At 39.9% G+C, this 14365-nt stretch overlaps 1 protein-coding gene across 1 annotated transcript in view; it reads right to left on the reverse strand.

Moving 5' to 3' along the window:
* Window positions 1-14365, reverse strand: part of CLINT1 (clathrin interactor 1) — a 68385-nt gene that overhangs the window by 23091 nt on the left and 30929 nt on the right. Inside the window, exons 2-6 of the mRNA XM_083488369.1 lie at window positions 8332-8436; window positions 7677-7773; window positions 6059-6167; window positions 5014-5178; window positions 409-586 (exon numbers count right to left, since the gene is read on the reverse strand). Of these exons, the coding sequence (XP_083344495.1) occupies window positions 409-586; window positions 5014-5178; window positions 6059-6167; window positions 7677-7773; window positions 8332-8436 (654 nt within the window). The remainder of the gene's footprint in view (window positions 1-408; window positions 587-5013; window positions 5179-6058; window positions 6168-7676; window positions 7774-8331; window positions 8437-14365) is intronic.

Genomic DNA, 14365 nt, shown 5'->3' on the forward strand with positions numbered 1-14365 from the left:
TCCTTTGTAAGTCAAAGGCTCTTCCATGGGAAGAAGGAACCCTCTCGTTTAGATAACGGTCTACCAATTTCCAAGCTATGAGTGTGCTTAAATTTAATTTATAGAACAGCATGGGGCCCTGAAGAAGAGATGGCACAATGCTAAGTGAAGAAATCACAGCCTGATACACACTGGTACCCATTCCTTTTTTAGACGCTTAAACCACATGGGGAAGCCAGCCCATATGTTTTCAGCTTATTCTTCCATAGCTATAAGGACTATAGTGCTTAAAAGATGAAAGCCAACATTTTCAGGATTTCAAACGTATCCCACAATTACAGGAAAGAAACTGGCAAAAGCTAAAAAGAGGTTATGAAAAGGACAATCAATACAGCAACAATGTAAAACAATGTAAAAATAAGTAAGTACCTGCATCTTTCTGGAGAATCCTCTCTGTCTTTCCTCCGGAACTTGCTGATGGTGTCATCAATTGTGCTCCCGATTTTATCACCCAGCTCACCTAACTTATCACTGAATGGAAATCCGCCTTTGTTTTTATCCCATTCTTCATCCCACTTGGACTTCGGCTCAGTATCATATCTTTCATCTAAATAATATAGGTAGATAGTAATTTTTTTAAAAAGGGTGAGGGGAGATTTAACCAAAAATGCCACTAATTCTTGTCAACAGACCTTTAACAGTTTTCAAAGCAAACAGAAACTTTCATGATGCTGCAGCAATATTATTACCAAGAGTAAGCATGTTATGCCAACAGTTAATTGGTCCAAAATGTACTCAAAAGATGTTGACGAATTGTAAGGCAAGGCATCGAACTCCAGAATAAGACCAGACATTGTAAGAGCAGGCTAAAAGGCTTCCCTCACCTAAAGAAATGAACCCTGGTTTTATGAGCAACTTGTGAGAAATGAACCTGATTTGTTTTCTAGCCAGCCTGCCGTAGAAAACTGGAAACCTTTCAGAGACTGTATATGTTTCAAAACCTCATGAATACAGAAGGTTGTACCAAACCCTGCAAGACAAGTGTGAAAACAGCTGGCAATATGTCTAGCCTCAATCACCAATTTTAAAGGCTCTTTAAATCTATTAAGGAAAATGAAGCATCTTATCCCCTTATGCGTTACTAGGGACTCTTTAATTTCTCAACACTGTATCGCCACCAAAAAATTACCACCTAAACAAAATTTGCTTCACATTGCCGAGAACCAAGTATCCCCAACTAGTTGCTAACTAAGAGTATGAGACGGCAGCATTGCTCAATTGTATTAAAACAGTGTCTCAACTGGTGCAGCAATAAAACTGCCAGCACATTTGCAAAGCTTAGCATGATTCCTGCACCACAGAGAGCTGGACTAGATGACCCTCGGGACCCTTTCCAACTCTAAAATTCTATGATTCTATGAATTCCATAACGAATTTTAATCTTCCATTTATCTTCTGTGTGCACATTTTATTAAAAAGTACCAGAAGAGCCAATATATTGAAGCTTTAAAACTATCTCATTACAAAGCCTCCAGCATTAATCGAATTCCTAAATAAAACTGAGGCTTAGCCTACCAAATATTCCAAAGGAATATTACAGACATGTACCGTATTTTTCGCTCTATAGGACGCACTTTTTCCCCTTCAAAAATGAAGGGGAAATGTGTGTGCGTCCTATGGAGCGAAGACGCCATAGCCCCGCGACCCTCTCCCAGCTGGAGAGGTGACGCGCGACTATGGCAGCAGCCTCTCCGCTGCTCCCTGACCTGCTCTTTGGGGCTGGTGGTGGGCTTCCCCCCGCCAGCCCCAAAGAGCAGGTCGAAAGGAACCTGAAGCCTGGAGAGCGAGAGGGGTCGGTGCACACCGACCCCTCTCGCTCTCCAGGCTTCCAAGGTAGCCGCCTGAAATGGCACCTTGTTTTAGAGCGGGAAAACAAGAGGGGGAAAATTCTCCCCCTCTCTGCACAGCGCCTTCTGCCGCTTCGCTGAAGGGGCGCTGGGCAAAGAGGGGGAGATTTTTTTTTTTCTTGTTCTCCCCCCTCTAAACCAAGGTGCGTGCTATGGTGCGAAAAATACGGTAAATACAGATTGGGCATCTTAGTGAGATAGCTCAGTCGGTAGAGAATGAGACTCTTAACCTTAGGGCTGTGTGTTTGAACCCCACACCGGACAAAAAGATTCCTGCATTGCAGGGGTTGGACTAGATGACTCTTGCGGTCCTTTCCAACTCTATGATTCTCTGTTTCACCTTCTGTGTTAATGCTCCCATTATCTGAGCCAATTTGATTCATGACATCCACCTACCTAACTTCTTAGGAGGACTATCCTGCACAGTGTGACCCACTCAAATCAGGAGTATCGTACTCCTAACCGTGATGGTGCATACAGTGAGTTCACCCTGATAACACATATGCAAACCCCACTCTAGTTTATATACATGAGGAAGCCACAACCCAGCTGCTTCAAAGCACATTAGGAATCCCAGGTGCAAGGCTATGCCATTCACATAAGTGGGAAACCTCTTTATGCATGGTAGAATATAAGAAGTTCCTGGAGCAAGCCAGTGGCCCATCTAGTCTGTCATCCTCTTCTCACAGTAGCCAACCAGATGCCCAAGGAAAGCCCAACAGCAGGACATCCCCAAGCTATGTTCCCTTTACAGAAGAATGAGATTATGCATGTACGAAAGAGAGGGATGCTTCTGAGGTGGCACGTCAAGTCTCAGTTCCCCTCTGTATCCTTTATAGTTCCAGTTTAAGAAGTTTTATTTGCCCAGCTATTTGAAATTATTGTATTTTCAACTAGCTGAACAGCCTTACTCTGCTCAAATTTATCCCAGGTGCAAGGCCTCAGTCCTGTCTACCTGAAGGAGCATCTCCATCCCATTATCCAGCCCAGACACTGAAGTCCAGCGCTGAGGACCTTCTGGCGGTTCCCTCACTGTGATAAGTGAGGTTACAGGGAACTAGGCAGAGGGCCTTCTTGGTAGTGGCCCCTGCCCTGTGGAACGCCCTCCCAGCAGATGTCAAGGCAATAAACAACTATTTTACTTCTCAAAGACAACTGAAGGCGGCCCTGTTTAGGGAAGTTTTTAAAGTCTGACGCTGTATTGTTTTTAATATTTGGTTGGAAGCCACCCAGAGTGGCTGGGAAAACCCAGCCAGATGGGCGGGGTATAAATAATAAATTATTATTAATTATGATTATTGTTGTTATTGTTTTGGGTTTCCTGTTGTTTAAACATTCCATTGTAGATTTTAAATTTCTATGCATTTCTAAAATTTCTATGCATTTACATTTCTATGCATTTCCCCCCACTGTACCATGGCATCAGAGTCCTATAGAGAAATGGGATTGCAATATGTGTTGTATAACCCAGAATATGCATAAGCAAGCTTCTACAGATCAGCTACCTTGAAAGGACCGAGTTGTTCTGTAAGAGATGGAATTCACTGCAGGGAGGAGATCCCCACAACTTCTGGCTAGCAGACAGACAGACACCTGTAACTCAAATACTCTACAACGCACTGGACAATCCCCCCCCCCCTTGCTGGCCTATTCAAATATCCTATATTGGGTTTTTACAAGATAAGGAAGGATTCCAATGGGTTCTTCTTCCCACAGCCAAAGGCCAAAGACTTTCAACATAATCTGTCACTCTGGTTCATTGTGGTCGGAGCATGAGCTTTTTGGGGATGGGTCTGGCCCACACAGAGGCAGCTCTCATGCTGCAATGGTAAATATAAGAATCAGGCCTCAGGGGAAACTAGTTCAAAAGTGTTGCCTTATAATGTTAGACAAACATTATCTGCAGTTTCGAGATCAATATTGTTCCACACACAACGCTGAATAATTCTAGACCCTTTTACACTCCCCCTCCCCACACTTTGCCCTGAAAAAAGTATTCCCCCTGGTGCAACCCCATGTGCTACAAAGTATGTGTATGTGCATATGTGTCACAACAACAAATAGGAAAGACCCACATGGCCAGCTTGCCTACGTAATTGTCTTATTCGCAGAGACATCTGAGCCACATAGGACAGCATAATGGAGAAGTGGTCCCTTGAGTAGAGTGGGGTGGGAGAAGACAGCTTTGTTTGCAGTCCAAAACACTTGACAGCAGTAGCAACTGTTAGGAGAGTCCGAAGCTAATCACTGTTTGTATACAAACAATCTGCGTTGCCAGAGAATCCAATAAGCTTATCCTTATCTAGCCAACTGTAGGGATTTCGTAAGGAATCTTAATGCAAACCTCTTCCAGTATATACTGTATTTTTCTGTGTATAAGACGATTTTTCCCTTCCATTTTTTGACTCAAAAATGGGGGGGGGGGGTTTGCCTCATACACGGTTTTTTGGCGGGGCGATCAACAACCTTGAGTGCTATTGCCCCCCAAAAGCTGAACAACTTTGGCAACCTAAAAATATTGATTTAATTTTGGGTTCAAAAAAATTGGGGTCGTCTTATACATAGGGGTGTCTTGTACACGGAAAAATAGGTACTTACCGTCTCCTCTATGTTATGAACTAAGGTTATTTCTCTCTGTGTGTAACTTCTTTACTTCCCTCCTCACTGAAAAAGCTTTCAGAGCAATAAAAGCAAGACAGCCCCTGCCCTTGGGCTGATAATCCAAAAAGACACAACACAAAAAGAATCAGATTGGGCAAAAGAAGGAAAAGCATAAACCCACACACTGCTTCTTAACGTTACAAAGTTCCAATAAGGACCCGTTTTGGTGCAAACAGTTCATAGAGAGGAGCTGGAAGGAGCTAGTCTCTCAGCAAAGCTGATAGGGCAGTCCTGCTCCCCCTTTTCTCCATCTTCTACAATCTGACGGAAAGGCTGTTAATTTAATTTGCTAATCTCCCCTCGCTGCTCAGCCATATGAAGGTCTACTTCCTTCAGATAATGACACCTATGTAGATTGGTGATGCCACTCATATATTTTTTAAAGAACATATATTTATTATAGCATATCCACAAAACCAAGCTAACGTTGCAATATGCCAACTACTGATTACAGTGCTGTACTCACTGTATCTGAATCCTCCAACACTGTCTGAAGAAACCCCAATGTATTTATCTTTGTTTTTCTTTGCCTTTTTCCTCTCTTCACGAAGTCTATCATCGTCCTGGGCAAATTCTACCATTTCTTTCACCTTCTGACGTATATTTATACCTTGGTCTTTGCCATTCTCATCTGTGTGAGCGTATATAAAAAAGAAGCAATTTAGTAGAAGCAGTTAACCTCAAGCATTAAGTACCCTGAAAAAAAAATAGATATAAAAAGAACACAAAATATTTTAAGGTTATGGTATTCCAAAGCAATTCTCTGTAATGAGTGAACAGTACAGTTTTTTTATAACCAAAATTTCATCTTAATCTAAGGGATAGCATTTGAAAACAATGTCAACTGAGAAAGCTTCTTAAATGCTACTGATCTACTAAAAATATTAGTTAAAAAAGATTCAAAAACAGAAACACATCTTCTGCCAATTTTAACCCATTTAAAGCAACCTCCTCTCTCAACCTTTTTGGGAAGGCAGTTTTTCTTCAAAATACTAATTGCTATATTTCTGTCTTGCTTCAAAACTGTATTTTAAAAATGCTGTCAGCCCGAGTGCACTACAAACTAAAATTTGCTTCACTTCTCTAAGCCTCTTTCTTATTCAGAACACACACTGGCCTTGCTGCCTTTCCACTGTAAATATTATTTGGTGGGAGGGGGAAAAACCCCAGCTTCAAACAGATGTGTATGTTTTGGAGCTCTAACCTTTTCTTCCCATATGATTAAAGCTATTCCTTTACACACACCACAGGGGACCAGTCTCTAGTGCATATTTTAATATAAACCCGAACACTCATGTTGTGTTGGTTCTGTTGTTATTAGCCAGTCTTTTCTGCAAGTTCTTGTCTTCACTAATTAATACTCTAGGGTCCCACGTCTTGAATTCTGCACTCTTCACACAACCGGCAACAGTCACATTCTAATTAGAGCGGGGAAGCTTCTAAGCTGGTTCAGGTGACTGACAACTCCAACTACTGTTTTAATTTGCTTATAAGATTTTTCTATCGCTCACCTACAAAGTGGTAATTTTCCAGGGATCGCAAATCATAAATGTGTTCTCTGGCACTTGTAACAACACGCTCTGATCCATTCCTTATGAGGTAAGATAGGAGCAGCAGAGACTATAAAAATACAAAGCACCTTATTATTGCATGAACAAAAGCCATCAGTATTTTTAACTGCAATAAAAAGAAAAGCCTAAATGCACAAAAATTAGTAAACAAAAGCAGGATTTGTTCCCATTTAAATAAGCCACCTTGAAGATTGTGGCTCCTTAAAGCAAGAACCACTCATAATACAGTGTACAAATTTAAAACTGCATTTACTCACTAAGACAAAAAATGTAGAACATTAAATCATAAGTTATTTGCCTGAAGAATGTTCTCCAGGAGGGGGAAATTATGGTTAAGGCAATTTAAGACGAAGAAGGAGGAAAGAAAAAAAAAACACCCTGAACTCTACAGAATGAAACAATTTTCTTTTGTGTCTCTCTTTTTTTGCAATTGCCTTATTCCCAAGTGTTTTTCCATTTAAAAGCATTTTTATGGCAATTTATCTATGTAGCTTTCTGCAGGAAATGTGTTGATGTATGAAACTCACTATTTTCAGGTAAATTTAAACAAACTTCAAAACAAAAATAAAGTTGAAAAGTATTTTAATTTTGTGAACTTCTTGCAATTTCCAGGCTTTCCCTTGATTTTGAAATCATACATAAATAAGTCATTTGGATGCCAATAGATGCATGTTTATAAATGTCAATGATCTGAAACCAGTATCCATAAGAATGTTAAATCCTATGTATGATAGCATTAAAAATTAATTTATATTATGCTGCAGGGAAAACAATTACTATAAGGTAAAATCTACGGGTGGGGGTAACCTTGCCTGAGAATTAAATACAGTGTACAATATTTTAAGTCTTAAGGCTCTTTTCAATACTATAGGAAACAGAAAAAAATGTATCATGATGCATATGGTGAATTTAATTGCAAATGCAGCTGAAAGAACACAAGGGAACAAATACTTTATGGTGAACAAGTAACTGGCTTTCTCTTCAGTTAGTTACAAGATAAAATGTAATTAGCAAAGTTGTGCATTGGGGGGAGTCCAGTATAATGTGTGAAATGTATTGCTGGTAAATGTGTGTGTTCATTTCCAGATTGCTTCAAATGTAAATTGAGTTGCAAAAGAGACATTCAAGACAAATATCAAAATGAGGGTCTCACTAGTAGGCCAGTAAAAGGGTTATTTCCCAGTTTTAAAAGATCAAATTACAGACAATCCTCTATTCAGTATTTAAAACATTAATAAACATAAAAATTGCTAGAAGGCATTCATTAAAGAGTCTTTGTAGAGAAAAACCAAGAGAAAATCCTTGTTTTTCAACAGAGACTTCTCCTCTAAAAACATACACAGGAAAAATCAACTTGATTAAAATCAAGCTTGTACTAACTGCACACAAAGGATCCAGAAACCTGTGAAATTTAGCATGGATATTATGTTAATGATAGCACAAACTGAGTTAATTACAATAGGGCACTGTTGTAAAATTAAAACATTCAAGTAAGTGCCATATTTAGAAGAAAAATAAACCTTGAAGAAGCTCATAAAAAGTAATTTTATATACATACTTTATAAACTCTCCGCCAATTCTTTTTGTTGTCTTTCAGCATTCGTGTCCAAAGCATGTTCATAAGTTCTGGAAACTGTTCATACATAAAGGTAGCCCTAAAAACAAAAGAAAGGCAAAAGGAGGAATTAGCTGTTTTCAGGAAAGGTCTGCTAGGACCTGCATTTGACAGCAGGTGGCAGACTTGCTCTAAATTAGAGCTTCATTCCCAAATACAGAGCTACTGACATTTGTACAGAAGTATTTCATATACAGAATTACTCACTAGATTAGCAATGCTGATAAGTTCTCTCCCCCCCCCCCACCAACGGAAATAATGAAGAACTAGAAGTTCCTTGTTATCTTAGCCCATCATGCCATTCATTTGCCCTTCTTGAGAAAGCATTTACGAAGCAGCACCAACTTCCTAATTTTGTATTTCTGAAAAATGCTTTGCTAGACCCCTACCCGAAGGAAATCTTATCTCCTACAAGTTACAGTGCTTTGTGGAAATAGGTTTTAATAAACAGTTGCTTGTGGCCATCATTCCAAGTACCATTAATACTGATCTCTCCATCTCATTTATTCTTCAGAAGTGGTGAAGCAGGAACAATTCTTACATGTATTTCTGCATAAAGATGTACCTTCCTTCACTGCTGAGTCAAATTATCACTTACTTGGCAATCTCTCCCATGAGTTGCCCTGAAGGTCCCCACGGATCATCGTTGGTTGCTTCTCGAACCTTAGACTCGATTTCTGAATAATTCATGACCACATTGGTGCTGCAAAAACAGAATTAAACACATGCATAAAGATTAGCATCAAAACTGAGAAACACATGAAAACTTAATAATGACACTAGTGGGTACCTTAATGAGATACCTCTACAGGGTGGGAAAGAAAACATCTTTAGTGGAGAAGCTACCCTGAGGACACCACAACACATTTAACTATCTTTAAGAAGGTTTTACTATTCCATTAGCCTTCCAGAATATAGCTTAGAGACTAAGGATTGCATTAGACTTGGAACCATTCCAATAAAATATGGCTGATGGACAAATTAAAAGTAAAACCGAACCACTGAAGACTGGCCATTGTTACTTTGCTTGTACACATAAACACATGCACGCTACAGCCATTTGCCACACACCTAGAACTGAATCAAATGAAACAACCCTATGGTGAAAACGAAACAATAGGTCATATTGTAGCAGTTGCCAACAAAATTAAAAGAACTGAAGTAGAGGCACCAAGTATCACAGCCTGAAAAAAGGCAGGACAACATGGGCAAAATCCATACAAACTCCTATCTTCACCTAAGGACGGTTTTAAATACCATCTACAAGGATTAATAAATGAATGCAGGAACCAAAAATGAAAGTTTAGTACAGGGGTCAGCAAACTTTTTCAGCAGGGGACCGGTCCACTGTCTCTCAGACCTTGTAGCGGGCCAGACATTTTTGGGGGGTGGCGGGGGGGGGGGAAATGAATGAATTCCTATGCCCCACAAATAACCCAGAGATGCATTTTAAATAAAAGGACACATTCTACTCATGTAAAAACACGCTGATTCCCCGGACCACCCGCGGGCCGGATTGAGAAGGTGATTGGGCCGGATCCAGTCCCCGGGCCTTAGTTTGCCCACCCATAATTTAGTATCAACTACATGTAGTACCTTATGGCCAATACTAAGCCTTTTCTTTTTCTTGTATTTCCACATAAATCCTTAAAAAAAAAGACCTGGCTAATTAATATGCCTTTAAAATTTGCAAACACACATGGGATGGCAGATTTGTCCCCACAGAATATTATGCTGCACAGAGTAGGCAACTAGGAGAGTGAAAGGGAGAGAATTGCCACATGAGAATTTCAAAATCAGGGTCACTTTGGAGCCGCTGAGTCTGAAATAAGAGACATCACCCAACTCGGAAAGGAAGAAAACGAGCACATTTATTCCTCTACACTAAAAACTGGCAAGAAACTGAGATGTACTTTCAGATAGCCTTGCTACTGGGGAAGTGGCAATATTTTTTCCATTTACATTGCACACAGGAATGCATGCAGTGTTGTATATAATACGTTTTCCCTAGTCCTCTTTAAGCTTCTTCGTATATAATGTGCCCTTTATAGACACGTGTGATGGACAAGGGGAAAGAGACTCTGCAGAGTATACAGCTATTTATACTACGCTATGAAAAAATATGCTGAAGAGAGTTTTCATGGATTCTCCCACCCAGAGGCAGAGGCTTCAATGAAGCTTCCACCAGTGTCCAAAGAAATTGCTAAGCTATATTTAAGAACCTTTTGCTACTGATCTTGAAATTTCAGTTGATACAGGGTATATCTAGAAGACCTTAGCAATTATTGGCCAGTCTCCAAGTTTTCAATCCTGCCAAGTTTTCCATTCTTCAACTTATGATTTAGCAGGAAGTTGTGGCTCACATCTCCAGACCCTCCTCCATCTATTTTAATAAAGCTTCAGGCTAGTTTTGGGCCTGGTATTGGTATTTCTGGATTTTTCAGCAACTTTTGATACTAATGCTCCATTTTTATTTTGGGATCTGGTAGGCAGGCACTTCGCTGTGGTTTTAAGTGAAGTCTTAAAACTATTTTCAGTGGACAAAATTTAAAATGAAATCCAACATGGGAAAAGAATGCAGCGTGTGCATTAGAAGTGGTTTGGGCCAGTTTGTAGCAAGGAGTCCTCATGGAACTATCGCTGCTTCTGGATGCCTGGTGTCATGGGGATGATATCAATTGTGTTTGACACACCAGATGCCAACATGGAGAGTGAATCCAAACAGGATGGTGGGACAAATTCAGTGGCTCTGGGAAGAGATTATGAATATGTTAACGTTAGCTATGTTTGCTGGCAGAAAATGCCCCTAAGTTCACTTTTATGATCCTCATGAACCACTTTGATGCTGGCTGTGGGCCAGTAATAAGTTTTATTCAGGAACATCCAGTATCTAGTCAAGTCCCTTTCAGAAGAACAAGGTACTTTTTACAGATATCCATGTCTTTATAGATGGGGGACACTATTGCACTGTAGTTTACATGGGATTGCCCTTGAATTTTTTTGTCTTCAAATTGTACCAAATGCTGTCCAATTCCTGGCAGTTGCAGGAAAATGCAATCATTAAACCGCAGCAGCAGCGAACAGCTATCTATTAAGTTTCTATTCCTGCATCAAAGTACATTTTTTAACCTAGGAAGGGCTTCACAGCTTCTCAGCCCTGCACTGATTAGCGAATGTATGTTGCTCCGCCAGTACTTCACATACCCCATGTTAAAATAAGCTAGGAATGTAATGGATAGAGTTCCTCCTGTGAGAGATTAAAATAGTTGCAGGACAGTGAAGACAATTCACTTTGGTGATAGCGTCAAGTTTACAGAAAACATTCCAAAGTGAAATCTGCCAACGCGCCCCCCCCCCCAAACACACAGACACTAGGAAGAAATATGAGATATTTTTACTGCAGTGGTCTCTGTTGTTATTATTCTAGGACTGTTTTATTAGGATTGGTCTACTGATGTTTAAGACCTAATTTCCTGACACTATCATTTAGTTTAATTTTATTGATATTTTAATATGCTTTGTAAGACTGGATTGTAATGATAAGCAGCAAAAGAACTTGATTTTTTTAGAGAACTTAATAATTTTAACAGCCAGAAATCCTTGAAGCCAAAAGCTAAAATTCAATTTTATCTATTTCATGCCTGAAGAACAGGTAACCTGCATGTTTGAATTAAGTCAGTCAACAAATGAAAACCATTATTTGCACCAGAATGTGTGTCAAAACAGATCTGTATGGCTGCAATTAGAACTATTTATTCACTTTACTATCATCCCACCAAAACACACAGTTCATGGCTATGGTTCTGCATTCCCCTTTTAGTAGAGACACATATTAACCTAATGCTATTTTTAATTTCCATTCATATGGAACTGGTTTTCAAGACAGGCATCTGAGGTTTTATAGCTTTCAGCGCACTAGTTTCTTTGTCCAATGTAAGGAATACCTGCGGATCAAATGGGAAAGGTTCTGTTTTTACAACCTTCCCCAAGCTCTTGTTTGAAGGGCTGGAGGAAAAGACTAAGATGAAGTGTTTCCTACATTTTTCTAGGTTAAACGCTCAAGATTGCAAGTCATGCAGGAAAGAAAAGCCACAAACATCCATTATCAGGCACCCATATCAGTTCAGTTAGGAGTGATTAAAAAGTTCAGGAGTAAAGCAGTCTGTGAGGAAGTTAAAAGAGCAGATTGGGGGAAGTTAGAACAACACACAACCTAAAACTACTAGTTATAAACAGCACTAAGTAAGGCAGCACACTCTATCTCTGAATCCATCCTGCTATAAAAATATTATTCCCAGCAAAACAGGGAAAAGTACTAATAACCCCTCAAAAGAGATGTAGCATTCCAGAACAAAATCTTCAGCCGCATTTCATTCAGCACCAAACGTAAACCGAGGGGCGGGGGGAAGGTTGTGTAGTTTGGCTATGTTCCAGGTCATTTAAAAATAACTATTTCAAAAAAGGTGGAAATCTAGTTTTATTCTTCCTTTCCCATGTTTTCTATGGCCCTCAATCCATGCCCTACCCATGATGCCTGTGACCTTTAGAGCAGCTTTTTTTTTTTTACTTCCAGATGTGAGGGGGAAAAGTGACTGGTTTGATTGCCAAGACTTCCTGTGATTGATATAAATTTGATATCTGAGGACACTTTCAGACACCAGGGGGGAGGGCCTCTCTGGTTAGTTTATCCTGGGCCTCTTCCAAGGAATCTTGCTGGACTTCATAGACAGAATTCTTTGCAATGGACTACACAATAGCTGGATTGACAAATGGACTGAGCACATTATGCTTAAAGCCTGCTATAACCCAAGACACTGTCTGGCAGGGACCAGCCTGTTATTTTAAAACCTGAGCAATTAGAATATTTGTCACGAACCATTAAAAAAAAGTCCACATGAATAAAACTAGATGAAACTCATTTCTAACCCCATTACTACTTCGGCAAAATCAATGTGGTATGTAGCTATAAAAGAAAGCAGAAGTTTAAACTAGTTTTAAACCTTATTTTCAGCTTCTTCTTTTGTGAGACCTACATGAAATGGGTTCTGTAAAACCAGGAGCAGCGGGCAAATTAGTTACCCAGAATTTGTATGCTACTCTTGAATCTCCTTTGCCTGCTTCTGTGTAATATATGAAAAAGCTGACAAGACCACAAAGATAATTTGTGCCAAGTTTATGAACAGAACTCTGGTAAACAAGAGTGCCCTGCTATTTAGTTGAAAACTTGCTAAGTAGAGTAGCTAATTTGGAGTAACCAACCTAACTCAAACACCAGTATTTAAAGTAAGAGTATTTTATTTATTTAATGGATTTATATCCCAGTCTTCCTCTCGAAGAAGCCCTAGGCAGCCCAGTTTCCCAGAGTCACATATACATTTCCCATCAAAGCCACTTGATTCATGTGCTCGGAATGTCTAGTTCTTGCCAGCTTGGGTGGCTATGTAATATTTCATAGAATCAGAGTTGGAAGGGACCTGAGGGTCATCTCTTCCAACTCCCTGCAATGCAGGAATCTCAACTAGATCATACATGACAGGTGGCCATCCAATGTCTGCAGAGAAGCCTCCAAAGGAGGAGAGACCACCACCTCTCATGGGAGTCCGGTATATGGTCAAAGTTCTTTCTGATGTTTTTCACTGTGAGGTGAAAGTTTTGACAATGAAGCCTGCGAGCATACACTGTTCTGGGTAATAGGGCTTCCCCTGAAGACTCATGTATGTAGTTTCTCTTAAATTTAGGATTTGGATAGGGAAGGCTCTTTTAAAGAATGATCTCAACTGCCGAAGTGCACTTGAGGCAAGCCTCTTTCAACACGCATGTGAATACAAATACTGTACAATCCAATCACTTTAAAGGACAGTGTCCTTAAGGCGGTTTTAAAAAAATATTCCATATAAGCAAACAAACAAAGCTCACTTATCCAGAGTTGCCCTCCAATTAATAGAAGGGCTCCCTTTATTTGTGTTAGGACTTTGCTCCAGCAGAGGTCAAACCTACCCTACAGTTCCAGAGAATCCCCATTCTCTCTGGGGAATCTTTGGAGAGCACGCAGATTAAGAATGGGTTGGGTAAAAATCCTTTCCTTTCAGCAGAGTATCGGGTAAATTTGTCTCAATCCAATCCACTGTCTCTTTAAATATAACCTCTAAATCAGTAAGGGAAACAAGCATCGGAAGTGGGAAGCAGGGTTACAGTTAAACTTTTTATTGTCCCAGGTATACAAAAAAGCAATTATGGTATTATGCATGCTTGGGAAATATAGGCAATAAGTATATGACATCTGCAATGAAAAATTATTGCTTCTGAAGTGTCTCAGATTTGCTCAAATCTTGTTCATCCATGCGCAAAATAAATATATAGTTAACACTCATTGCATCCAAGCAACATCCTGGAGAAGAGGAGGTTAAGGGGTGATATGATAGCCATGTTCAAATCTATAAAAGGATGTCACATAGAGGAGGGAGAAAGGTTGTTTTCTGCTGCTCCAGAGAAGTGGACACGGAGCAATGGATCCAAACTACAAGAAAGAAGATTCCACCTAAACATTAGGAAGAACTTCCTGACAGTAAGAGCTGTTCGACAGTGGAATTTGCTGCCAAGGAGTGTGGTGGAGTCTCCTTCTTTGGAGGTCT

The sequence above is a fragment of the Podarcis liolepis genome, assembly GCF_965112155.1.
Source record: "Podarcis liolepis genome assembly, chromosome: 2".
Classification (NCBI taxonomy): domain Eukaryota; kingdom Metazoa; phylum Chordata; class Lepidosauria; order Squamata; family Lacertidae; genus Podarcis; species Podarcis liolepis.